At 40.0% G+C, this 24,655-nt stretch overlaps 1 protein-coding gene across 1 annotated transcript in view; it reads left to right on the forward strand.

Annotated features, from left to right (window-relative positions):
• ERC2 (ELKS/RAB6-interacting/CAST family member 2) overlaps positions 1-24,655 on the forward strand; it is a 1,171,987-nt gene that overhangs the window by 747,285 nt on the left and 400,047 nt on the right. Inside the window, exon 13 of the mRNA XM_006892220.1 lies at positions 5,522-5,657. Coding sequence (XP_006892282.1) covers positions 5,522-5,657 — 136 coding nt within the window. The remainder of the gene's footprint in view (positions 1-5,521; positions 5,658-24,655) is intronic.

Below are 24,655 nucleotides of genomic sequence, written 5' to 3' on the forward strand. Positions count from 1 at the left end.
GGCCTGTATCAAATGTACCTTAGTCTCCAGAGAGACACCATTGCTCTTCAGTACTTTGGAGAGGTCCCTAACAGCAGACTTTCCCATGGCAATGTTCCTTTTAATTTCCTGGCTACTGGTGCCAAGAGTGTTGACTGTGGAGCCAAGCAAACTAAAGCTGTGTACACAGAAGCCAAGGAAGCTTCATATATAAGCTTATTAGATGAAGGGCTGGTCAATGGGAGATAGATGTGAAGGCAGTGGGTAGAAGAGGATGGGTATCCTGGTGGATGGTGGAGCAGGGAAATAAGTGGGTAAAGACACGTGTGCCAAAGGCAGGGACAACACTGACAATAATGGTTAACTCCACAATAAGGGATATACCTTTAACTTGCTGGTCTATCTGATACTTCTCTGCATCTGAACATTCACATTAAGACAGAGTAGGAAGAAGGATTTGCCATCCACTTCTGAAATAGCAGGCCTCTGAAAACCCTATGTACAACAGCAACCATGACCATAGATAGATGGGTTAATTTCTGGGTTCTTGATTCTGTCCCATTAGTCGGTGTGCCTGTCATTGTACCAGTACCATGCTATTTTTGTTATTGTAACTGTGTAGTAAGTTTTGAGATCAGGAAGTGCTATGGCTTCTACTTCATTCTTGTTTCTCATAAGTACTTTGTTTATTTGAGATCTCTTTCAAATAAACTTGCCAATTGCCTTTTCTCTATCTTTGGAAAAATGAATTTAGTATCTGTATTGGGATTGTGATAAATATGTAGATTGCTTTTGGTAGGATTGTCATTTTTATCCACTTCCTAAACAACATGCCTCCAGAAACTCTGTGAACTTTGATAAATGTCGATAGTTGTAGAGGGGCTTCAGGCCTTTTGTTCATAGGGTCTCTCTTCATCATGTGCAACTTGAAGGCAGTAAACAACAACAACAATCCATGAACAGGAAAGATTATTCCATTTATATAGATCTTTTATTGTTTCTCACAGAAGTGTTTTATAATTGTCTTTGTTTATTGTTGTTTGAGGGTTTTTGTTTTGTTTTTTAACTTGAAAGAGGAAAAATTTATTAGCAGGCAACCCGAAGGAGCTCATGTTCCAAAAATCTGGGTGTAAGATGGTGGGAGAGTGTATCTTTTATTCCTAGTGCAGGCGTGATTCCTTTGAGGAATGAGGGCTGAGGGAAGGGACATGACTTAGGAATAAGGAAGTACATGGGGTGGGGATAATACATCATGTTTTTCTTTTCAGGGCTATAATTCCTTATTGCATTTCCCTTTTAATTCTCCCCTCTTGATGCCCATATTCCTGTTAATCATGGTCATCAATCAACTCTGGTTTGTTTCATTATTAACCTATGTGTCTATGTCATGTGTTAATTCTTGGTACTCTCTCATGTACAGTATTTTCCTTTTAAATATTTGAGATGCTAGGTTGGTTACTAGGCCTCGAATTCCCCATTTAAGTAAAGGCAGTAAACAAGGGTGGATTAGTCTAAAGATTAATCTTTGGCATCAGATCTAATTGGGAATAATTATATTAACCAATCTTAAGAGGAAGACCCTCAACCAGGTGGATTGACACAGTGACTGCTGCAGTGGGCTCTAGTGTCTCAGGGCCTATGAGGGTGGCAAAGTGTAGTTCAGGGTTCAGATCTCTTGTTCACAGGGTCACTATGGGTCATACTTGACTTGAAGGCATCAAACAACAACAAGGAAAATAATACTACTATTGAAACTAGTAACATAAAAAGGGGTGAAGCAGAGATAGGCTTCACAGTCCAAGTTCATTTATTGTTTTCTTTAACCTTCGGCCATGTGTAAACCAATCAGCTTCAGATGCAACTGCACAGGGCCTGATGATTCTTAATCTTCAGCCAAACATTGACTAGTCAGCTTCTGGTACTCTAAGAGAGAAGGGCTGTAGTCTTTTCAGTAGATGGCTTTCCTGTGAGGGTCAATTAGAGGGAGTCCGTCTGGCAGTGTTCTTAGAGACGCTTTCTTTACTTAGGAGTGATGGATTAATGGAATGTGTCCTATACCTTTAACAGCATTTGGGGTTACCAGTGTTACAGTATGAGATCTCATCTATGCTGGCTTTAAGGGCTCTTGTTTCCAGGTTTTGACCCACACAAAGTCATTGGGCTAAAAATGTTGGAGTGGGTTACCTAAAGGGATCTGACACTTATTTAGCATGGCATGGGAATTTTCTTTGTAAGGGTCCTCCCTCCCTTCCTCCCGCCTTCCCTCTCTCTCTCCCTCCTTCCTTTCCTTGTATCCCTTCTTTCCCTTCCTTCCTTTCTTTCACTCGTTTATTTTCAAAGTGTGTATATCTTGTTTTTCACACCAGCTCTTTCCCTTAAAGATCTTTTGAGTCTCTAGTTAGGTTTATTTCTAAGTATCTCAATTTATGGTTGGCTGTTATAAATACTATTGCTTTCTTATTTTCCATCTCTGTGTCCTTGACAGAAGATTTCCCCAATGCAATCTTTTGGTTTTCCCAATACAATCCTTTGATTTTTTTTCCCCTGCGTGAGTGTTGATTATGGATCCAAGTAAAATGAAAGAGTTGACAGTTACAACCTTGCTCTCCCGATCATGCTATTGTCTCTTGTTCCAGTGGTAAGGATTTTTGTTTGCTTAATGTTGAAACTAACTGCCTCTGTAAACCAACTATTGGTTATTTCCACTTGATGGTACACAACAAATACAGTAGATGACACTTGGCTCAATTTTCCCCCTTTCAATTTTTTCTATCTCAGTCAAAATAGTTCTGCATATGAAAGCATTTATTGGAAAAAAAGAGTTCTCGTGCTAGAAATACATTTGAAAACCATGGCTCCCCTGCAGGGGTTTACACATGCTCTCTGTACAAGGAAATGATTGAAGAATGCTGAAGATCAGCCTCATCACAGTATTTGAACTTCAATTTCCCATCCCTTTAAATGCAACCATTTTCAATCCAGGGAATCTTTAAGGAACAAATAGGTTGGCAGCATCTTATTCTTTTACAATCTGTGAAAATTTCTCATTGCATTAATCCTGAGGGGAAGGGAGATATTTTCAGTCTGATGCCAAGAACTTTGTGGAAATTCTTTTAATATGTAAATTATGTTTATGATGTTAATTTATTTTATTTCTCACTAAAATTACTTAGAAATGCATTTGGTAGTTGCTCCTATTTAATAATCTATAACTGCCTTCTAATTAAATGATGTCTCTGATAATATTTTTCAATTTTATCTCATTCCTGGCCCTCCTTCATAAAGATTGGAGATCACAGTCCCTTTGAGTTAGTATGAGTGAGCACTGGAAATAATACATCCTTGTTCAACTAGGAAGCAAAAGGTTCATCTAAACATCTTTATAGTTACCAAAGATAATTTTCTAAAAGTGAATGCGCAGATGAATTTAAGCCACTATTTTCATATGTGTACATGCCATATCAGGTGATAACAAGAAAGAGGGGACAAAAATTTTCCGTTCCAACTAATGGCTAACAAAGCAGCTATTTTCTCACATGCCATTTAGCATATTAGTGCCAAAAGAATATTTTATCATTTAAATAGTCAGCGAGTTTTGTAAATATTTATATGAAGCTCAGATATTCCAAATATTTTTATTAATGCCTGATAGACTATTCTGCAATGTGGTAAACAATTCTCTTGGACTTCTGTTTCCTTGTACCAGAGGTCTTAGGGGAATAAACACTTTTTTATTGTGATTTAAGTGAAGATTTGTAAAGCAAACTAATTTTTATTCAACCATTTATACACATTTTGTTCAGTAACATTACTTTCAATGTCTACAAAGTAGTCCACATTTCCGACTTCTTCCCTGCCATTTTGATTTCCATTAATCCTTCTATACCTCCCTGTGCCCCTTCCCTTTCTTTAGTCCATGATTTTATGAACTATAGAAATAGAGGGGAGTTCTGGTGGTTTAGTGGTAAGGGGTTGTACCACCAACCCAAAGGCATGCAGTTCAAATCCACTAGTCAAACACCTGCTCCTCAGGAGATTAGGTGGGCCTTTGAAAACCCACTGGAAGGTCAGCTCAGCAACAGAGAAGTGCAAGTTCTCATTGAGCTATATTTGTTTGGTTTTGAATTGTTTTAAATATGATGCTTGCTGGTTTTCATGTAGTTCTCATCTTGTTCAGATTTCTACCAAAGCAGTGATCCTCAACATGCTAGTTTTGGGAGCTGGGCTTAGAACACACAACGTTAAGTGTCTGGTGTAGCAATGCTGGGGGTGGGGTGGGCAGACGTGGATGACAGAGGGGTTGGAAGGGGCCTGCATGGCTATGGTCCACTCTCCTCTTTTGAATCATTGCCTCCCTGTCTTTTGTCTGCCCTCCTGCCTCCTCAGTTGGTTGATTAGATTTATAACAGCTGCCGTGGACATGGTTGCCTAAATCTGTGGAATGTTTTGCTAAATGCTACTGGTGAAATGTTCTAAATTAAGCCTGTACCTCCTTTTTAACCCCTCTTTTATCCTGACTCTTTCCCTCATGTTCTCACTTTATGACTTTGCACTTCGACGCCCTTTAGGTTCATTAAGAACCTTCATCCTGTGCACCAGGGACTTAATTTAACTTTATGATTAGCCTAAGTGTTATTCTCTTTGAACTGAGTTTTGACAATGTGTTTGATTTGAGCCTGTAATTGCTCTTTTTTTTCCCTATGTAATTTTATGTTTGGTGAAAATATACAGAGCAAAACCCGCTGCCCCATTCCAAAATTTCTCGACATAATGATCAGTGGCATTGATTGTAATTGCTGTTTTAAAATGGATTGAGTTTTCAGCATTAGAATGTGATCCAAAAGAATAATAGTAATTAGAATATTATTAAGAGAATAATATTAAAATATTATTCTTAGAAGAAAAGAAATAAATAATAGTCTAATATTAGTCTTTGAAGAAAAGAGTGTTTCTTCCCAGGCCTTTGGGCCTATGAGTCCTCACCTTTACCCTCCCCTCACCTGTCACCCTTCCTCTCCTTCACCGTCTTACCTTCCAGTTCCTTGAATTAGCTCAATACTTCTGTCTTAGTAATGATACAATTGTGCTCTTTCTCGACTCGAGGAGCTTCCCTAATGGCCACCTTCTTCATGTCCCAACCGTAGTCTTGATCCTTGAAAGGTCCCCCAATCACAGCATCTAAAGTCATCTCCCTTCACCCTACCGTCTGCCCACGTGTACAGTTCTCACCTATCTCACACACTGTGTATATTCATTTCTGTTTCGAAACCAGAGTTGTAGCTGTTTTTCTCCTTGGAATTTGTCTGACTTTTCGCAAAAAAGACGAGACTCCACTGGAGACGACACTGCTCTCATTATCATTCTGGTGCTGGCATGGAGTACCCGATCCATATTTGTGGTCGGTTAATTAAAACATTCTGAGGCCTCACCTTTTCCTGACCCTGTGTCCAGACATACTATACTTAGTCCTCCTAGAATCTGTCAGGTTAATGTATGCTTTTCTAGGAGCTAAAGGTAACCTAGTTGTGCTGACTTTTCTCAGGCATATGAAGGATCAGAATAAGAAGGTGGCCAACCTCAAGCACAATCAACAGCTGGAAAAGAAGAAGAATGCCCAGTTACTGGAAGAAGTTCGCAGGCGAGAGGACAGCATGGTTGACAATTCGCAGCACTTGCAGGTGAGAGCAGCCTTCTCTTTTTTTCATTTTTATACAGCTGGAGAATGTTTCTCTCAGAAGTGTGATGAAATATGCAAAGAAATGGCAAGCCTTTATTTCCTCCGAATGCAGCACTAACAGTGTGCATCAAAGAACCCGATAGGTCTTGCCCAGGGTGCAGGATCTTTTTCAAAATGGCACCCAAGAAAAGCTAATGATGGTGGAGCCCAGAAGCAGCTCATAGTCTCTTATTTCCTGTGCCTTTTCTGCAAAGGTAAGGGCAGCTGTTTATATGGTTTAAAGAAGTTTAAAACTTAGACATGTCTTCCTTTTGGATTGTTGTTTAATATCTTTGGGGATTGGTAGAAAGGAAATATGTGCCTGTTATCACAAAAGGTCTTTGGAGAAGGATGCATGAAGTTAATGACAGGCAGTTTATAAAACTCTGTTTTGTTCAATATCATACGGCTGGATCATTTTGCTGTCTTTTCTATGGAATAGAGTTATCTCTCAGCAAACACTCCCTGTCTCAGAAGCTGGCTGGCCAAATGAAAACACCAATTTTTCCTCATTAACCATCTTCAATTTTTTGGCAAAGAAGCTTTCGCCATACGCTCAATAAAACATTCAAGCTAAAATTGTGCATTTGCTTTGAAGTTCCTTTATTTATTCCAGGGTTTCTTTAAATTGAATGGTTCAAGTTCTACTTGGCTGGAGTTAAAGTTGAAGTTTGCTATTAATTAGTATCTTTCTCCAGTTATATATTAGGTTTCCTCCTTAAAGATGGAAGAAGCTAGATAACTCCAATATATACATATAGTTTCTTTTTTTAAAAAAAAAAAAAAGAACTAGCTTGTCAAAAGAGAAAGAATGTATTACTCTGGAATGGGGAATACAAGGAATTCCCTACATAGGTCAGAGCATGTGGGGATACTGCATCAATAGTAGTGTTTTTCTCTTCTGTTTCCTAGAGATGACAATATGGTGTCACTCAAGCCCCTTTAGTATTGTTGCCCAATTTGCATTATTTATTGAGTCAACTGAGTATTAGAGCCTGGCCCTCCTCTAGTCCTGAGACAACCTTCAAATGAACTAGCAACATCTTCACGTCTACAGCTTGCTTGGAACTTCTGGAAGAATCTTGTACTGAGTGTATGAGACTTCTCTGAGTGTTAATTTCCTTGTCTTTTATATGGGATGTTAAATTAGACCCTGAAGATTAATAGTAACCAAAATTGGAAGAACTTTGTACTTTCTTGTCAAGTGCATCTTTTCATTGATTCCACACAACAGTTTTGGGAATTAGCCATTATCAGCAAACACATTTTAGAGATGGGGGAATGAGCATCTCAAAAAAGCCTTTAAGTGATATCCCAGGAAGGTGTGGAGGTAGATCTGGCTATAGGAGAACAACTGATATAGAGGAAAAAGTCATAGTAAGGCAACACTTGTTGAATGTTTCAGTGTGCTAGACACAGAACTATACATTTTATAGTAAAACATTATGTATACTATTGTCTATATCAAAACATATGTATACTATTATCTCAGTTCTTATGACTGTTACTCAGGACTCATAGATGCAAATGGAAGCAGTACAACTCAATGAGAACTAAACAGAAAAGGGAATATGTTAGCTAATAACAGCTTGCTTGGAACTTCTGGAAGAATCTTGTACTGAGTGTATGAGACTTCTCTGAGTGTTAATTTCCCTGTCTTTTGTATGGGATGTTAAATTAGACCCTGAATATTAACAGTAACCAAAATTGGTTTCTGCTGGATCCAGATACCAAACAATGGCATCCAGAATCTGTCTTCATTGAGTCATCAGTTCTGTGTACCTCATTTCACAGGAAGACTCTTTGCCAGTGATGGTTATGATGATGGAACACCTGCAGCCAGCCTGTATTCTACGAGTGCCGTGACCCCAGGGCGAAGCAAACAGCTTTAACTTAGTAATTAAAAGCTTAAGGACTAATAATTACTAGGACATGGTCATTTCCCCATAGGGTAAAATGGACAGACTCACCAAAATTGTATGGACTAAGAGTAGAGACATATGGCCTCAAAAAGAGATAGGTTTTGTCCGTGGAATGGTGCTGTCTAGGTAAAACTACTACGGCCATCACATGGAGTACCTTAGTCACTCTTATCCTAGGTGAGAGATGAGAAGGAGGCTCAGAAGGACTACTTTTAGATGATGAGAGATATGGAAGAATTAAGAAAAGGTGAGAAAACTGTGGGGTAACAGAAGGTTAGTGATCTTGGAGCATACGGATTTGAGCTGCATGAGTTTGACAGGGGAAGGACAAAGCAGTGCTAAAAGGCCCTGCAACAAATAGACTGTCAGCAACGGTTGAGTAGAGCAAGATACAGTGAGAGCACAAAGCATAACAGACCAGCTGGCTGTGGTGGCACTTTTCAATAAGTAAGAAAACAGGGCTGCTGTTTTCTTAACTCTCCCTGAGAATGATTGCTTGGGTTTCTCACCATGTTTCCTAGTTTACAAACTGATCGTTCTTGGTCAGGAACTTAATTTCCCTCAGCATCAGTCCCGTCATCAGCAAGATGGGAATAACAATTGTATATACACCACAGAATTATTGCAGAGCTTAAAAATAATGTGTCCATAGAAGCAAGAGTGGCATCTACTTCCTAAACAACATGCCTCTGGAAACTATGAACTTTGATAAATTACAATAGTTATAGAAAGGCTTCAGGCCTTTTGTTCATAGGGGTCGCTAAGAGTCATGCTTGACTTAATGGCAATCAACATGTTATTATAATAATAGAGAACAGAGACATTTTCAAAAGCATTTCTGTTATGTTGTTATTTACTATAGAGTCAGAACTGAGCCATAAATGACCCTGAAAGCATTTTCAAAGGTAAGAATTGCATGAGAGGAGATTGCCCATCTTTCTCCCATGAAGCAGCAGGTGGATTTGAACTGCATGTCTTTGTATTGGTGGTGCAGTTCCTACTAAGGAGCTCTGGTGGCTTAGTGGTAAGAAGCTGTGCTGCAGCCCTAAAAGTATGCAGTTCAAGGCCACCAGCTGCTCTGCAGGAGAAGGATGGGTAATCTCCTCCCATGCAATTAACTGCCTCTGAAAACCTGCTGGAGGGTCAGCTGGAGGTCGGTTCAGACTCTATGGTACACAGAAACAACAAGCCACCAGAGTTCCTTTTTCTGTTTTATGCATGGGTATTTTGTTCTGTTCTGATACATACTGAACATCAAAGCTTCTGTCTGTTCTATATATAGTGTTCATTTCTTTTCTAAGGACACATCTAGTTGTGGAAATTAATGTCTTGCTTTGGTCCGTGAACTTTTTGCATAACAGTATTTTCATAAGGGCCCTCGATAATGCATCATGACCATATTCATAAAAGATAGCTCGATCTGGAATTGTTTAGTTGCATTCCTGACCACCCCAAATACAGGATAACATTTGAAATGCAATAAAAAATAATCACGATTAATTGTGATGAAAATGTGTCTGGTTAAGGTTAATAGTAAATGAACCTCCCACTTGCCTGAATTACTAAGCAGATGTGTTCAGATGCTGTTCTCACTGCCTTCTGAACATAGCCATTTCGGGGGACTTGATTTTTAATATAATGTTATTCTTTTGAGCCCTTAATATTTGTGATCTAGATTATTAAACCTTTTATGTCAGTTAACCAGGATCTCATTGATTTATACTATGCCAGTAGTTTAGAATATGCCAGTAGTTTAGAATGGATAAGGTCCCTGACTTTATTATTTCACCTAACCAAATAGGAATTCTATCCAGAAAACGTTTATATAGAGTATTACTTGCAGCAGTGGGAGCAGTTGGATCAGGCTGTGATGAAGAGATTAAACAGATTCAACTAGTCTGTACAAAGATTAGAAATAAAGTTGAATAAAAATAGGATGACCAGAATATTTATTGTCTAAAGTTAGCACATAATGGCAGTAGAAAAATCTGGGACTGTCTTAAGGACACTGAGATATATAGTCATGCTAAGGAACATTTCATAAACACAACCTTTTTTAATGTTCTAAATTTACAGTTTTATGGCAAGTATTGCAAACTGAAGTGCCTTCTGGGGCCAGACTATTAGTATAAATAAGAAACGAGTTTGCATGTAAGAAAGAACATGCTGTCTTTCAACCTCTCTTTAATTTTTAATAGAGATGTACTATTAGTAGCGCAACAACTCTGCCTAACAAATTACATCCGAATGTAGGGGCTTTAAGGCAGTTTGTTCACTTGGGTTTGCAGACTGACTACTGGAGTGGCTTGACTGCTGTGGAATAGCTTGGCCAGCCACCTCTGCTTCTCATTCTAAGTCTTGGATTCTAGTTCACACATCACATATGTTCCATCTGAGGCCCAGAGTAGAGAATGGTGATTCAGTAGACAGTCTTCACATGGCATTAACAGAAGTCCAAAACAACACGCAAAAACGTTCCGGCCCTGTCAAGCCGAGGCTTGCTTAGAACCAACTATGTGATTTTCTATCCCTTTCACTGGCCAAAACAAATCATGTAACTGAGTATGCGATTGGAGAAGTACACTCTGTTGGTAAGTATGCCTTGTAAGGATTACCTGAAAAGATGACCTGGTGTCTGAGTCACAGTCCTCTGGAGTCTCTCTCTCTCCCCCCCTCCTCCCTCCCTCCCTCCTCCCCTCCTTCTCCCTCTCTCTTCCTCCTTCCCTCCTTCTCCCTCTCCCTCCCTCCTTCCCTCCTTCTCCCTCTCCCTCCCTCCTTCCCTCCTTCTCCCTCTCCCTCCCTCCTTCCCTCCTTCTCCCTTTCAGTCCCTCCTTCCCTCCTTCTCCCTCTCCTTCCCCCCACCCCGTGTTGGTTTTAGGTGCTATCAAGTTGATTTTGACTCCTAGCCCCCAGATGACAGAGAAGAACTGTCCTATCAGAATTCCTTAGCTGTAATCTTTATCAGAACACATCATGAGATTGTTCTCCTTTGGTGCTTCTGGTGGATTTGAACCACAGACCTTCTTTGCCAGCAACTGTGAGAGAAGGAGAGAGATTAACCGATTGGTTGACTTTAAGGAATTGGTTCATATCATTGATGGTTAGGTGCCATCGAATTGGCTATGACTCATAGCAACTCTATGAACAACAGATTGGAGCCTTGCACTATCCTGTGACGTCCTCACGTTCTCTCTCCCACTCCAGTGTGGCAGTCACTGAGTCAGGCTATCTTTTTTAGAGTCATCTTATCGCCCTTCCCAGCATGATGACACTCACCAAGGATTAGTTCTTCCTGAGAACAGGCGCACAGTATGTTTCACCTTACTTGCCTCTAAGGAAGACGCTAGTTATACTTCCTCCAGGACAGATTTGTTTTGGTTTTGGGTTGTTTGGGTTTTATGTGGGTTTGGGATTTGTTTTGGTTTTTTTAAGTACATGATATATTTCCAAAAATGCATATGTCAGATAATAAGCTAGAGATTTCTACAGGAATGTGTCCAAAATCCTTAAATCAGGCGTCAGGAACACTGTATGAGTCATAATGAATGGTGTATTTCGTTACAAAGAATGGGAAATCCAGAACACATCATCGTGCCTGTACGAAACCTATGTGTAGACCTACAGCAGATGTTTAAACAGAAATAGGTGATACTGCATGGTTTCAAAATCAGGAAGGATGTCAGTCAGGTTTGAATCCTTTCACCATATTTATTCAGTCTGTATGCCAAGAAAATAATCCAAAAAACCTGAACTATGTGAGTAATAATATGGCATCTGAATTATAGGAAAATTTATTAACAACATGTGATACAGAAATGGCACAGCTTCATATCCCATACATTGGTGGTAGGCATGTTATTGGAAGCAGCAAATCCCCGGGAAGGACATCATGCTTGGTAAAGGGGCATCAAAAAAGGGTAAGACCCTCAGTGAGATGGATTGGCACAGTGGCTGTCACAATAGGCTTAAGCACTGAAGAGATCGTGACAATGATACAGGGCCAGGCAGAGGTTTGCTCTGTCGTTCATAGGGTCACTGTTAGTCAGCTGACTTGATGGCACCTCACAACAACAAACCAAAATACAGAGAATAATATGCTTTACTTAAGGTCCACTGACTTAACTACATAGAACACTCTGGTGGTGAACTCTTTAGCAAGTTGTGCTACTAAATGAAGACCTCTCTCCGGGGGTTCAATTCCATCAGCATCTCCCTGGGACAAAGATGGGCACCCTCCTCCCTTTATGATTTACAGCCTTGGAAACTCAGTGGCGGATTGCTGTGAATTTGAACTGACTTGTTGGCAGGGACTGAGTGAACAGCTCTGAAACAACAACTAGAGTAGTGTTTGACAAAACACCTGGATGCCATAGCTTAACCAAGTGGGCACTAATAATAATTACAGGTGAGGAATTGACGTCAATTATTTACCAAAAGAAACAAGGTTCAGGGAAATACTTCTCTATTACAAGAATAGCAGTAGAATATGAATGTGAAAAATGACAACTGCAGTTGATCCTAGTGTATAAATTAATTGAGAGGGGAAATGGGGGTTGGGCAAAGAGAAGTTCCAGGGTGCATGCCTCATCCAGTGGGGCCGCGGACATGCAGCGTTGGCTGGACATTGTCATACAGTGGAGCCGGCAGTCGTGAGACCTTTAGATTTTCTGACGTAAGTCAGAACTTGTGAGGTTTTCTATGAAATATAAGGACTTGAGAAAGTTATGGAGCTCTGCTGGCCTAGTGGTAAGGAGTTGCACTGCCAAACTAAAGGCAAATAGTTGAAGTTCACCATCTTCTCTACGAGGGAAAGATGGGGTGGGAATTTTCCTCCCATGAGATTTACATCCTCTGATAACACACAGATAACTCATCTATGAGTTGGTTCCAAATCGATGCAAATGAGTGTGGGGTTTTTTTAAGAAAGTTAATTCAATTTCTTGAAACACTGCATGTGGGCCAAATGAAATAAATACGCCTCTAGACAAAACAGTCGGTGGGTTGATGCCCTCTGTTATGTAGGGTAGCACTCTGATCCGGCTGTGCTCTCCCCTTGGTCCACCAAGAGACATGGAAGCTCAGCAGTGGGCCGAGTCCTTTTTGTCTAAAAATGCATTGAATTATTGTCCCTTAAAATAAATAATGAATAATATTTAGGGATACAAAATGTTTTTTATTTAACTTCTTAAAGATTATTTTTTCTTTTGAGAATTAGCAAGGAGAGTAGGAAAGGGAAAATAAAGAAAATGAAATGGAATTGTTTATTGTTCAAATTTATTTTTAATTATTATTTTTTAAATAAAATTTTTCTTTTATACTGGTTTACATACAAAGTTCAAATACATTGTTTTTCACACCGGATCTCTCCCATTTCCTTTACCCACCTCTGCCTCCACCCATATAATTGTGTGACCCTATGATTAACCCTCTGCTCCCTCCTCCAGCCCATCTTCACCCCTCTGTTCCACCTCCCCCCTTACCCCCTTTTCATCCTCATACACATTCTACAATAATGGTCTTATATAGTATTTGTCCTTATGGGACTGAGTTAGTTCACTTGACATAATGCTCTCCAGTCCCTCCCAAGTTAGGTAGTGATTTACAGAATCATTTTTCCCGCATGTTGCATAGTATTCCATTGTGTAAAGGTACTACAATTTCTCTATCCATTCAGTTGTGATTGGAAATTTGGACTAGACCATCTCACCCTAGTAGCAGTGGCAAAATTTAACAGGGCAGCAAGTAATAAATATGGGAGAGGACATAGCAAGATAGGAACTCTTAAAACACTGTTGGTGGAATTATAAAATTGTACAGCCACTTTGGAAAGCAATATGGCATTTCTTCAGAATGCAGAACATAGAAAATCATATGATCCAACCTTTCCACTGCTTGGAATATAATCCTAGAAAATGAGAAATGAGACGCAAATGGAGAATTGTACACCAGTGTTCATAGCTGCGTTATTCACCATCGCTAATTCTTCAAATTTTTACCCTTATTATTATCCGCTAGAGACCACAAGTCTAAGTCCCTGGGTGGCACAAATGGTTATGTGCCCAACTGCAAGTCATAATATTAGTTGTTTGAATCCCCCCCAAGGGGCACCTCTGAAGAAAGGTCTGGTGATCTGCTTCCAAAAGGTCCCAATTTGGAAAGCCTGTGGAGCTGTTCCATTTTGCATACAGAGACTCACCAATCTCCTCACTGTTTACCTGTGACCTTGCTTTGTCCCAGCATCTCTCAGAACTCTCCATGCCTAAACTAAGATGTCATAGATGGATGGGAGAAGGTGCCCCCACACCCCGTCACTGTCTCTTCTGGACCTGGTTATTCAAACGGTCCCTGGTATACCCTTGTTCAGTGGAGCATCCCCCAGCCACAGTACCACATGGGGCCATTGTCATCAGAGCTACCACTTGCCAATATTTTCAAAATTGTTAATGCAAAACATTGGATAATAAAATAGCCCATAAGTGAGGAGGAGCTGTTTATACCCAGGGGTGGAATATCTGATCAGATTTCTCATTGTTGATTTTTGAGTGTATGTTGTTGTTACGTTAACAACTTTGCTAAAATTGTTGATTTGTTCTAGTAGCTTCCTTCCAGAGTTGATGTGTAGTAGTGAAAACAGGTGTTTTTTCTTGTTCCTCAGGTAGGGGAAGCTGTTTCAGTCTCTCATTATTGAACATGATAAATTTCATTTCTCATTCTAGAGAATTTTCATTCTCACCATAGTATATTGAATATTTTATCATGAAGTAGATTGGGTTTTGTCAAATGCCTTTTCTGCGACAATGGAGATGTTGATATTTATTTGTTTATAAGGAGGGACCACTCCTTGGAGAGGGATGTGATGCTTGGGAGGGTAGAGGGACAGCTCAAAAGAGGAAAACCCTCAATGAGATGGATTGATTCAGTGACTTGGGTAATGGAGGTAAGTGTGTCAGACACAATAAGATTGGCACAGGATAAAGCAGGGTTTAGGGCTGTTGTACATAGGGTCACTATGAGTCTCAGGTGACTCTTCAGCACATAACAACAACAGTATTAAATCACCCTTGCTTTCCTGGGATATATCCCAGTTGATGTACAGTCTTTTGGATCCTCTATTGTATCTGGTTTATTAGTATTTTCTTGAGAGTTTTATAACAATATCCCTAAGTGATTTTACTCTGAGACTTTCTTTCTTTGTGGTATCATCATTTGACTTTGGTTTGAGGTTAAGGCTAACCTTATAGAATTAGTTAGAAAGTGTTTATTCCAAATCTAATATTTGGAAATAAAAATTCTGCCTTTGGAGAAGTATTTGGTGTTAATTCTTCATTTCATGTTTGGTATGACACACCAGTCAACCCATGTGGTCATGGATTGTTTTTTTATGTTAGGAGGTTTTTCTTACTGACTGACACTATCTTTTCAGTTATTATAGGTCTTTTGAGATTTTTCTGTTTCTTCTTGAGTCAATTTAGATTTGTGTGTTTGTATACACATGTGTGCACATCCAAACACACTTGTAGGATTTATTTTATTCAGGTAGGCTATCACATTTCTTGGTGTAGTAGTGTTTAACTGTCAAGGATAATAACTGAGACTATCACCCAGAAAGCCCTTTACAAAAAAAAAAAAAAAGAAAAGAAAGCCCTTTACAACTCTTTTAGACTGGTGACTAGCACAGATAAAGGGCATGTAACTGTGGATCAAAGTTTCTATTAAAGCATTAAAAGTCATTTGAGATAATAAGGATAAAAACTTGAAACATTTTTTTCAAATTTGCATTGACTTAGATATGAAAGGTGATGCAAAAGCTCATGAATTTCTTGTGTAGGTTGGTAGTTATATTCTGAAGACATTGAGTGTGGAAGGTGGTATTTATGCCACTTGGGCATCTGCATATCCTGTAAGAACATAATGTGTGGATCCACACTAAATTGTCACCATCAAAATAGGATACATTTTCTTTTTCCAATTTCAAGATATCACTGGCTTAATAAATATGCCAATTTGAAATTCCAGTGGATTTTCAGCCAAATTTTGTAGATTTTGGCTGCTGTTTCCCTGTACAACCTTTTGAATTAATGAACGAATGTTCTAAGAAATGCACAAGCCAATATTTTATGCTCCTTTTCTGTTGTATGTCTGCAGAATTCTCTTCAATTTATTGCCTGAAAACTCAAGTCTGTTCTTGTGTGCTTCCGTTTCCAAATTATAGGTTCCTGGGGAACTGTAAAGTTTCTTCCCTGCCGGTGGTTAAACCCAAGTGTGATCCATTTTAAAAGCAAATGAATGTTCCCATTTATTCTGGTCCTTTTAGTAGAGTACTAAACAAAAGCTAGGAAGACAATTTTATTTTTCACTTTGTACAACTTTGTACATCCATATTGTCTTCCCTGAGGGGACATCTTTTATGTTGCTCCTCCAATTACGGTTGACTTCACTTAGCACAGAAAGTGTATCAAACAGCATCAGACTAAAAAATGCATAGCTTTCAGCAAAACGTACAGTTCATTATCAAGTTTCCCAAGATTTCCTGAATGGTGTCTCTGCACAGGGATATATGTGTTTTAAGGAGCCATTTTTTAAGCCTCATATCTGTATGTTTATCTCTCCAAGTCACTGACTTAAGTTCATTTCTCTTTTCATTCCCTGAGCTTAGAATTGTTATAATAACTCTGATCTATATGCTTATGTCCTTCTATGCTTACCTAAGTACTATCATTAAAAGAAATTTGACCAGCGGAGTTAAGAGTTTCATCATTGTCAAAATACATTTATTTAGTTCCTGGTTTTTCATGACAGTTCAGTCACCTTTGTATAAAGTGATATAGGGAGACTCTGTTTTGTCACATATTGGAAGAAGAGAAGATTATCCTAACACAGATTTAAAAAGAATTTTTGTACTTTTGTACAAGTAGTCACTAAAAGAGTAGCACTGGGGCTGTTAAAAAGAAAACACTACCCACAGTAAAGTGTTTTATTTGTTTGTTTTGTCATTTTCTTCCTTGAGGTATAGATGTTGGGATGATCCTTCAGAGTATGGATATATTCCATCTCTTTATGAAATGTAAACTGAGCCTTATCCAACATTTCAAGACTACATTCAAGATTTCAGACAAAGTGAAATATTTCGGTAGTGATGAGTCTGCCCAGGGCATAGAACATGAGAGAGTAAGACCAAGAATTAGTACAGAAATGCTTTCTCTCCTTGGAGATTTAATTTGACATTTGTTTTGCTTTCCCACTGTAATCTAGAATAAACTCTTAAGAAAAAAATGACTGTCATGTATTGAATTGGGCCCTAGAAAATATATATTGACTTGGCTAGACCATGATTCTCAATGATTTGTAACTTATGTGATGACACGATTTGACAACTGTGCAATGATATAGCTTTTCCCACTTTTTTCTGTTGTGATATGATATGGCAATTTGCTATAAAGGGCTTATGGTGGGATGTAACACCTTTACTTAGTGCCATAGCCCTGTTACTATGTAAGGAGAATTTCCCTGGAGTGTGCCATGGATCACTTTTTATAAGAGACAGGAGGAACAAATAGTGAGTAAAGACGTAGGGGCCCTAGTATCACCAGGAGAAGAGTAAAACAACAGTTCAAGTCTAGAGTCCCAATGCTGAGAACCTTTTATAACCATGGAAAAATTGATGCCAAGACACATGGAGCTCTCCAAGGAACTCGGGCCCACAGATTTTGAAAGAAGACAAGGGATTTCTTTATCCCAGAGTCACCAGAGAGAGAACTGGCATTCTCAACCAGAGTTATATCCTCTTTAAGAAAACAAACTTGTTTGTTAAAGTCACTCACAAGTGGTATTTCTGTTACAGTAATACTAGATAGCAATTATTTTGATGTGGCAGGTCTCTGTAGACAGTCTTGATGAATCTTGGTAATCAGTTTCTGCTAGCATTGAGTTGAGATAGTTATTCTTTATACTAATTCTATAGTAGTGGACTGACAAGGGGGAGAAGGCATCCAAAATGCGGGTGTGGAAACTAACCATTTGTTAGAATGCTTTGCGTGACTAAGTCAAAGTATGTATATAAAATTGTGGTAGGTTGAGTTTTTCTTCTTTCCTCTCAATAAAGTTGTAGTTGTTGTTGTGATGTGCCATCAAATCACTTGCAACTCATTAGCAATCCTATGTACAACAGCTCTGAACCCTGCTCTATCCTGTGCCAATCCTACTGTCTGTGACACACCTACCCCATTACCATAGTCACTGACTCAGTCCATCTCATGAAGGGTCTTCCTCTCCTGCACTGTCCCCCCACCCTCCCAAGCATGATGTCCCTCTCAAAGGACTAGTCACTCCTTACAGCATGCCCAAAGTATGTCAGACAAAGCTTGAGAATCCTTGCCTCCAAGGAGCAGCCTGATTTCATCCCTCTAGTACTTGGTGTTTTTTTTAAAATGTGCAGTAACTTGAATATTTCTTCTAAGGAAGGTCGTCTGCTTTTTTCCTGAGGATTTGTGACCTAATCCTCCACTTCATACAGCCCCTCTGTGCAAACACAATATATTTCTGTGGAAAAGAGAGGTTTACCCTTAATCAAGTGTTGCCTAATCTACCTACTAAATTCCTCCCTGGAGATGGAGTGGGTTAGTTTTTCTTTTCTGAAGGGTTTTCAGATTTCACTCCATTAGTGTCTCTTTGGCAGTCTTCAGCAAAGGCAATGTTTGTTTGCCAATGACCAGAGATCCTGCAGAATGAGAGGCAACATATTTGTCATATGAAATCATTGTTATTGTGGGAGAAGCACTGTAGTTCTAATTGCACTGGGATGACAGGATCTGGGGAGGGTTGACAAAAAGGAATCTTGTTAGAGTAAGATGGTCATCTTGTAATATTTATGGAAGGGGTTAAATGAAAACAAAAAGAGTATTTCTTCAGACATTAATTATGTTGTGCCTTTTTGTCTCCAAAATATAAATAGCTGAGGGAAAGACAGCATCCAGTGCGAACTAGAATGACAGACATGCTAGAAGCACACATGGGATGAGATCAATAGTAAGAGAGGGAGGGAAGGAAAGAAGAGGAGAGCGAGAGAAGAGGGGAGGAGGAGAGAGAAGTGTGCTCTATGGAGCTTGCCCTTCCCCATTTCTTGGACCTCGGGTTTATTTTGAGAAATCTAGGGCTAAAAACTGGAGACACCATTTTTATGTTGTTGTATGCTGCTGAGTTGGAACAGACTCATAGGTGTCCCTCCAGCAGGTTTTTAGAGGCAGTAAATTACACAGGAGGAGATTGCCCATCATTCTCCTGTGGAGCAACTGGTGGATTCAAATCACTTGCCCTTGGGTTGGCAGCACAGCTTCTTGCCAAAGATCAGTGTAGAGGAAGAATAACCACCATCCCAGTAGAGATAAAATCCTGCCTGCTTTTCAAAGTGCAGTCTCAGGCTAGTCCCCATGTGGATCCTCATTGACTGTGAGGACTGGGTGGGCCATGTTTGTGTTTCTTTACAGACGAGGAAACGCAGACACTCACATATTTTCAGGGGCTCTTCATTCAGAATCACTAGGTGGCCTAGTGGTAAGAAACTGCACTGCAATCCCAAAAGGCACAGGATTTCCCAGTTTTGCAGCTGCTCCACAGGAGAAGGAAGGACAGTCTCCTCCTGTGGGATTTACAGCTCTGAAAAACCCACTGGAGGGTCACCTATGGATTGCTTTTGGCCCGAAGGCACATGACAACAGTCTTATCAAAGACAAAGCTGTTATAGAGGCCCCAACACTTAAAAATTCTTCCTGGGAAAGTCAGATTGAGTCCACTTCTAGAAACTGGAAATTAAATAGTTCATCAGACAAAAGTTCGCAAACCAGAAACATGGAGACCTTCAAGATGGACACTTGGGGCTGTATCCATGTTGTTCTATTCAGCTGAAATCTGGAGGACGGGAAGCGTAACTTTCAAAGCAGTGATCTTAGAAGAATTACTGATGGGCTTTCAATTTGAAGGAATGGAGACTGGAAGAAGAAAAGAATGTCTGACAGGACACCTTATTACTTTTTCAAAGGTAGCATTTATGTAATAACTCACACATGTGGGGCTGGGATAGTCTCCAGGGAGCAATCACATTCACCATGCATCAAAAGAACGGGTCCAGTTAAACCAACTCTCCTGGCCAGGGTAATTACTGGTGGTTTACCCTGAGATACGGCTACCAAAGGTGACTCCGGGGGGCACCTGCAAATCATGGCCCATGACACCCCGACATCAATACCCTTTTTCTAATAGTTTCTGGTATTTCAAGCACACCACGGCCCATAGCAGAAGCCTGGGCATGGTTAGTTTTTGTAAAAAATGTGAACTTGACTTATGATCTGTCCACTGCATTACTCAGCTGTGCATTCAAACACTCCGATTAAGGAAACAACAGTCAATGCCACAAGCAATGATTTAGAGGAAAATTCTGTGGAGGCAAAACACAACTAGGAAATCTGCCCCTGTTCACATAATAGTCTAGCTTGTAATCCATGTTTGGAAAGTCAGTAACTTTAATTTATGACACTTTTAATTTCTGCTATGCCATTACATTTCCCCCTCTACATCTTATTTATGGTAACTGGAAAAACCATACAAGGTTAAACAACTCTTAAGTTTTTCTTACTATAAGGGGCCTTGGACTTTATTTAATATCATCTTCTTGCTTTTCTGGTGAGAGAAATGTTGTAGTTATGTGCAGTTGAGTTGCCTGCGCCCTATAGCCACCTTATGTACAACACGTCTACACCCTGCCCTGTGCTGGGCCATTCTCACTAATTCTGAGACACCAACCTCCATTTCCCCAGTTACTGTATCAATCCATCTCATCTGGGGTCTGCCTCTCCTCTCCTGTGCTATCCCTCCACCCTTCCTAGCATGATGTCTTTCTCCAAGGACCAGCTTCTCCTGGCCATCTGCCCAAAGTATGTGGGATGGAGCTTCAAAGTCTAGCCTCCAAGCAGAAACTTGGTTTCACCCTAAAACAAACCTATTTGGTTTTTTTGGCAATCCATGGTATGTTCAAGACTCTTCTCCAGCACCACAGTTTGAAGGCATTGATTCTTCTTCTGTCATCCTTAGTCATTGCCCAGCTCTCTGATGCAATAGGGTCCAGCAAATATATATTAAGGACTCTGGGGCCCATGGCTGTACATTTGGCTGACCGAGAGATCCAGTATTTTAATCCACCAGCTGCTCTGTGAGAGAAAAATGTAGCAGTCAGCATCTGTGTGGGGCACTTCTAGTCCATCTGCTAGGGTAGGGTTGGAATCAACTTGATGGCAATGAGGGGGGAGTTTTGTTTATCTGGGAAAGGCAGATGACCAGCCTGTGATCCGAAAGAAGTTCATGGTTTGTAAAAAGAGTTCCGTCAGCTGCTAACGAAAAGGTTGGAGGCTCAAGGCCTACTAGGGGCACCTCAGAGAAAGCCCTCACAGTCTGCATCTGGAAACATCAGCCATTGAAAGGCCTGTAGAGCACAGTTCTACTCTGACACCCCAGGAGTTGGACTGGATGGCAACTGGGGTTTAAGGTTTCATGGGGAATTACTGACTCAGGGGAGAGCAGACACCAGACCATTTGCCTCCATGTTCAGTGCGCTTTGTTCAGTCCTTTGGCTCCATGACATATGTCTGCCTTCCATCAGATTTAATTGGCTGGTTAGACCTTGAGCTCAGAGGCCAGGCCTGTGCCCCGTAAGCCTGCATACAGGCTTTATCATCTATGAACACATACAATTAACCCTCTAAATGAACCAAGCTGTGTCTATATTTTATAAGGAGGTCAATTTAGCATCTTTTATGCCTCTTCTGTCTTGAAATTAGAGGAACTGAAGACGTTAGCAGTAAATTGATGTTGTTTGTTGTTCTGTGCCATCAAGCTGCTTACAACTCATAATGAGCCTAAGCACAGCAGCTTTCTACACTGCCCCACATGAGCCAGTCTCGCTGTCTCTGTTAGAGGATGATAAATAACAATAGCTTTTGAGTGGTTTATTCCTTTGTCACGTTTTGTCATCCATAAAGGGACTCAGGAAAGTATTCTTTGCGAAAACAAACATGTATGAATTGATTGTAAAAACCAACACTAAACACAGTAGCTGCTACTTGTTATTTGAGCAGTAAGCTAAACCACGGATCATATCTTAGGTTGAATTGCCTGAGAAAATGACTCTAAAACCCTGAGATAGACATACCAGAGGTTATTAGGGAATGCTCTCAGAAAGAGCTAGTGGGATTGGGCACATGCCAGTATTTAATTGTAATGTAATTGAAAGAATGATTTCATTGTTTCCAAACACAAAACTGATTTGTTTTTAAAACAAATGTCTAATATTTACATTTTCAATCAACTATTCTTTATTGATATTTTAAGTTTATAAAGAACTTGGATTTCCATTCATTCATTATTGCACGTTTTCCTCTCTGCCTCCCTCCACCACTAGCTTGTGTTTTTTTTTCTTTAAGAAAAAAGTTCTTTCATTTTTATTATACAGTCCCCACCAAAGACCAATTGACTATGCAGCTCTTATTCTGGTCTCTTGTCACACTAATAATAGCTGCTCATATATTCCTTTTATACAGTTCTCTCCCTTGTCCATTTCATTATTTATCCCCTCTTTTCTTAGTTTCCCTCCAACCCCACTGTCAGTCCTGTTTTATAACAGTGGCATTATACAGTGTTTGTCTGTTTGTGACTGAGATATTTTGCTCAGCATAATTTCCTCCATGGTCACCCATTTTGTGTAATATTTCATGAGTTCTTTGTTTTTCAGTGCTGCACAATATTCCATTGTGTGAATATACCACAACTTCTCTATCCATTCATTTGTTGATGGAAACTTGGGTTGTTTCCAACTCTTTGCTATTGTGAACAAAGCAGCAATAAACATGGATGTGCATATATCTGCTTGGCCGGCAGTTATGGTTTCTTAAGGGTATATTCCCAGTAGTGGAATTGCTGGGTCAAAATGGTATTTCTATTTTCAACTTTTTGAGGAAGCGCCATACTGCCTTCCATAGTGGTTGCACCATTTTATACTCCAATCAACAGTGAATAAGAGTTCCAGTTTTTTCACAACCTTGCCAGCATTTGTTGTTTGCTGCTCTGTTGAATTTTGCTATTCTTACTGGGGTGAGATGAGATGATATCTCGTAATTGTTTTGATTTGCATCCCTCTTAGAGCTAGGGATTTTGAACATTTCTTCATGTGTTTGTTCGCCATCTGAATGTCTTCTTTGGTGAAGTGTCTGTTTATATCCTGTCCCCATTTTGCAACTGGGTTGTTTATCTCGTGGTGCTCTAGTATTCTATAAGTTCTAGATATAAGTCCCTTATCAGAAGTGTCATTGTTGTTGTTATGTGCCGTTGAGTCACTTGTGACTCATAGTGACCCTATGTACAACAGCCCTAAACCCTGCTCTATCCTGTGCCAACCTCATTGTCTCCAACCCACCTACTCCTACTACCCCAGTCACTGAATCAGTCCATCTTATCGAGGATCTTCCTCTCCTGTGCTGTCACTTCACTCTCCCAAACATGATTTCCCTCTCCAAGTACTGGTCCTTCCTTGCAACATGCCCAAAGTATATCAGCAGAAGCTTCAGAATCCTTGACTCCAAGAAGCAGCTTGCCTTCACCCTCTCTAGGACGAACCTGTTTGTTCTCCTAGCAGTCCATGGTGTATTCAACACTCTTCTCCAGCACCAGAGCTCAAAGGCATCAATTCTCTTTCTATCATCCCTAGTCACTGTCCAGCTCTCTGATGAATAGCATGCAATTGAGAAGACTATAGCCCAGATCAGGTGTACCTTAGTTTCCAGCCTGATGTCATTGCTCTTCAGTACTCTGGAGAGGTCCCTCACAGCTCACTTTCCCAATTCTGTTTACCTCTTGATTTCCTGGCTGCTGGTACCAAGAGTGTTGACTGTAGAGCCATGCAAACTAAAACTGTTATCTCAATCTCAGTGGTGAGAATCTTTCTTTTCTTGATGTTGGGCTTCAATCCATATTGAAGGCTGCAGTCCTTGACCTTCTGCAGCAAGCGCTTTTTAAGTCCTCCTTAGTTTCAGCAAGCAGGGTTGTATCATCTGCATAATGCAGATTGTTAGTGATTCTTCCACCAATCCTGATGCCACATTCCTCCTCACACAGCCCAGCATCCTGGATGATCTGTTCTCCATACAGATTGAAAAGGTATGAAGATGGACATATCCCTGGTGTACGCCCTTCCCAATTTTGAAACATACAGTTTCTCCTTGCTCTATTCTGACGACTGCCTCTTGGTCCAAGTATAGGTTTCGCATTAGCACAATCAAATGCTCCAGGATTTCCATTCTTCTCAGAGTCAGCCACAGCTTGTTGTGATCCACATGGTCGAAAGCCTTTGCATAGTCAATGAAGCACAAGTAGACACACCTCTGGTACTCTCTGCTTTCTGTCAAGATCTATCTAACATTAGTTATAATATCCCTAGTACCACAGCCTCTTTTAAACCCAGCCTGTACATCTGGCAGTTCTCTGTTGAAATGTTGCTCCAGTCGTTTTTTTATAATTTTAGCAGAATCTTGCTTGCATATGATCTTAGTGATATTGTTTGATATTTTCTGCACTCTCTCTGGTAACTTTCTTTGGAATGGGAACAAATATCCATCTCTTCCAGTCAGTTGGCCAGGTGGCTGTCCTCCAGATTTCTTGGCACAACTTCGTGAACACATCCAGGGTAGCATCTGTTTGTTGAAATATGTCAGTTGGTATGCCGTCAACTCCTGGGGTCTTGTTTGTTGTCAATTCTTTCAGAACAACTTGAACTTCCTCCTTCATCACCCTAGACTCTTGCTCTTACATTATTTCATGAAATTCTTCTGTGTCAGCCAATTCCTTCTGTACAGTGACTCTGTATATTCCTCCCGTCTTCTTTTAATGCTTCTTGCATTATTTACCACTCTACCCAAAGCATCCTTAAGTATTGTGACTTATGACTTGAATTTGTTTTTCAGCTCCTTCAGCTTAAGAAATGCTGAGTGAGTTCAGCCCT

The sequence above is a fragment of the Elephantulus edwardii genome, unplaced genomic scaffold (assembly GCF_000299155.1).
Source record: "Elephantulus edwardii isolate Elephantulus edwardi_28Jun2011 unplaced genomic scaffold, EleEdw1.0 scaffold00113, whole genome shotgun sequence".
Lineage (NCBI taxonomy): Eukaryota > Metazoa > Chordata > Mammalia > Macroscelidea > Macroscelididae > Elephantulus > Elephantulus edwardii.